The sequence below is a fragment of the Nestor notabilis genome, unplaced genomic scaffold (assembly GCF_000696875.1).
Source record: "Nestor notabilis isolate BGI_N333 unplaced genomic scaffold, ASM69687v1 scaffold31327, whole genome shotgun sequence".
NCBI classification, from domain to species: Eukaryota; Metazoa; Chordata; class Aves; order Psittaciformes; family Psittacidae; genus Nestor; species Nestor notabilis.
In genome coordinates this window covers 352-3243 of record NW_009936613.1, presented here as the reverse complement: position 1 = coordinate 3243, position 2892 = coordinate 352, and the positions used below count along the sequence as shown (strand labels likewise).

Here is a 2892-nt window from a genome sequence, read left to right as displayed (position 1 = left end):
TATATATATATATATGCCTTTTCCTTGGGATAATGTACCTATCTTATTGCTTGGCTAATCTCACCTCCAATATGTCAGTCTCATCTCATGCAGCTCTGTCAAAAATAAGCCTTCACTCTCCATCCTGCTTGCCACCTTTTATTGGCTTCAGTTCTAAATAAGTGAAAAACAGATATGACTGTAATAAATCCTGTTTGGACAAATTGAAAAGAACTTATGTTGTTTACTTGGATACTGTCAACTAAATGGCATCAATTTACTTATCAGCTTTCATTATTCCCTTAGACTATGGAGGAAATGTGACATCTCCACTAACATCTGTTCCTAACAGTTATGTTTCAGAACATGGAATTCAGAGTGAGGAAAGCAGAAGTGAGGCATCACAGCAAACATGGGCCCACTCCTTAACCAGGCATAATTGGCTCAGCCACCTATAAATGAAGGCTATTCTGGAAAGCGTGGTGTCCCCACTTCCATATTCCTACCATCCACACTGCCACTTTTCTGACCCTGACATAAGCCAAGCTACAGGGGGGTATCCACAAAAAAAACAACCCAAACTGTAGAAAGCCAGGGAACAGCTCTGTCAGCACAGATTCCCAGGCAAGGACAGCATAGGAGCTTTTACACTCAAGCATCAAGAAAACACAGGGGCAACCTAGACGGGGCTGCCACAGGCTTGCGTTTTGTGGTAGCAAATGGCTATGAGACTGGCTGAGTCATAATATCAAACAGTACTGCTTGTATATTGGCAGGCCGAGCTAAAACTGGAAACAGTCTTAATCTTAAATGCAACGGTGCTACTGCGTGGGTAAAACCGAAGAGAAACTCCACAGCGAGGTGTTCCAGTGGACAGCAGAGGGCAGAGCTGCGCCCGCGCTGTAGGAGACTCAAGACTGGAAAGGCACCGCTGCTGTTCGCGGTTTTCCAAGCACTCGCTGACCACCCGGACTACTTAACGGCAACGGCTGCAACGCATCAGTTCTGACCCATGCCAGATACAGAGATTCCCAGACTTTCCAATTCAATCAGTTATTTCTCTCAAGAAATCAAGTGCACTTTGAGAAACACTTAACCTTCAGTCTCATACAGAAAAAGTGCAACTACTACATAGCAACCAGTTTTGCTCAAAACCAGGAATACCACCACATATCTCAAACAGCAGCACTGTTGGAGACATCCAGGCAGATTCTGTAAGAGCCATGGTAATATCTTTCCTCGTAAATATCCCTTCTATCTAATCAACATTGTGTTTGAATTTATTTTCCCTTCCCCCTCCAAAAGAGCAGCAGCCAAAACCAGAAATCAGATTTCCCTGGGAAACTCCACATACTTTATTTTACATCTGTGGATGTCTTACGTTCGTTAAAAACTGGTTGTGTACAAAACCAGCACAGAACATTAGCACACAAATTACTCAGTGTACCACACACAGATGTCCAAACTCAAGGCAGATCCTGATCTCTCTTTAACTGTTGACAGTTATGATGCACCACTGAGAAGCATTTCCCAAGACCTGGCTGCAAAATCATACGGCACAATGCAAGCAGGCTTCCACGAAGTTCACATGTTTTCTGTATCAACATTGAGTGAACAAAACAAAGAAAACATTCTTGAAAATCATGATCTTTCTTGCTGTAGTAACTGGTTTTGTTGGCATTAGTTCCTTAGCATCAATTTTGAGCGAACCAAGATGGGCGCTTCCTGGCTCTTTCAATGATCCTCTTGCCTGCATCCTTTTCTGTGGGCTTTTCTCCATCATACAGGACGACAGTCTCCACAGTTGGAGCTTTAAATGGCCCTCCTTCCTGTTTATATATTTCCTTCCGGATCAGTCGAGTTTCTGCTTTGACCTTTGCATAACAATAGCCACAAAGGACGTGTTTCTGTTTCAAGTTTCCACACTCAGGACAAACATCTATGTTCGTCTAAAAAAAAACAGTGCAAAAGAGAAAATTTTGTAATTTGAATAAGAGAAGCAGGGAACAATCACAAATGACTAAGAAAGCTAAACGAAAAATACCAGAGAAATTGCCTTTTCAAAATTTATTCTTCTATGGGAAGTATTTTTTCTCGCATGTATGGTTATTTCAAATGCTTACTACTAAAAAAGGCCTAAGAAGTCAACAGCTAAATCATTATGCCTAGTGATGTTTGGAAGACTAAAGACCTATCAACTCGGTTAGATGCACAGGAAGTATAGACCTTTTCCACTTAACACTAGCTGGTTAGCTAAAATTCACATTTTGTTGGCTTGGACCTATACAGCCATGGTGTATTTAACCACTACTGTCACACATAATGACTTATTTAAAAGTATTTTGCAGATCAGTGTCTTTTAAGCAAAAAAAGTCTTTTAACGGACTGTAGCTACAAGGAAAGGAGTAATGGGCTTAAACTTAAACAGAGAGAGTTCAGGTTAGATATAAGGCAAAAATTCTTCCCTGTGAGGGTGCTGAGGCGCTGGCACAGGGTGCCCAGAGAAGCTGTGGCTGCCCCATCCCTGGCAGTGTTCAAGGCCAGGCTGGACACAGGGGCTTGGAGCAACCTGCTCTAGTGGAAGGTGTCCCTGCCCGTGGCAGGGGGTTGGAACTGAATGAGCTTTAAGGTCCCTTCCAACACAAACCAGTCTGGGATTCTATGATTCTACTAAATAAACAAATTCCAGAACACTTTTTCAGTCAGTATCAACCACTACAATGGTTCTCTAAAACAAGTGAAATGAAAAATAACTGGCATAAATTTTACACCAGCATGCTTGTTTGCCACGAACAGAACTAACTGCAGTGAATAAAGTGGCCAGCCTGTGGAAATCTGGTGATTACCTTGATTTTTATAAGCTTATTGGGGTTTCTCCGCCTGCAGCGGTTCACTTCGATGGTGCGCCTTTTC

The 2892-nt window shown here is 42.3% G+C and overlaps 1 protein-coding gene across 1 annotated transcript in view; it reads right to left on the bottom strand.

The window, feature by feature from the left end:
* Positions 1 to 1673: 1673 nt before the first annotated feature.
* The window catches only part of MRPL32 (mitochondrial ribosomal protein L32), a gene marked incomplete at its 5' end in the record, with an annotated part of 1399 nt that continues 180 nt past the window's right edge, over positions 1674 to 2892 (bottom strand). The window contains 2 exons of the mRNA XM_010018420.1: positions 1674 to 1928; positions 2826 to 2887. Of these exons, the coding sequence (XP_010016722.1) occupies positions 1674 to 1928; positions 2826 to 2887 (317 nt within the window). The remainder of the gene's footprint in view (positions 1929 to 2825; positions 2888 to 2892) is intronic.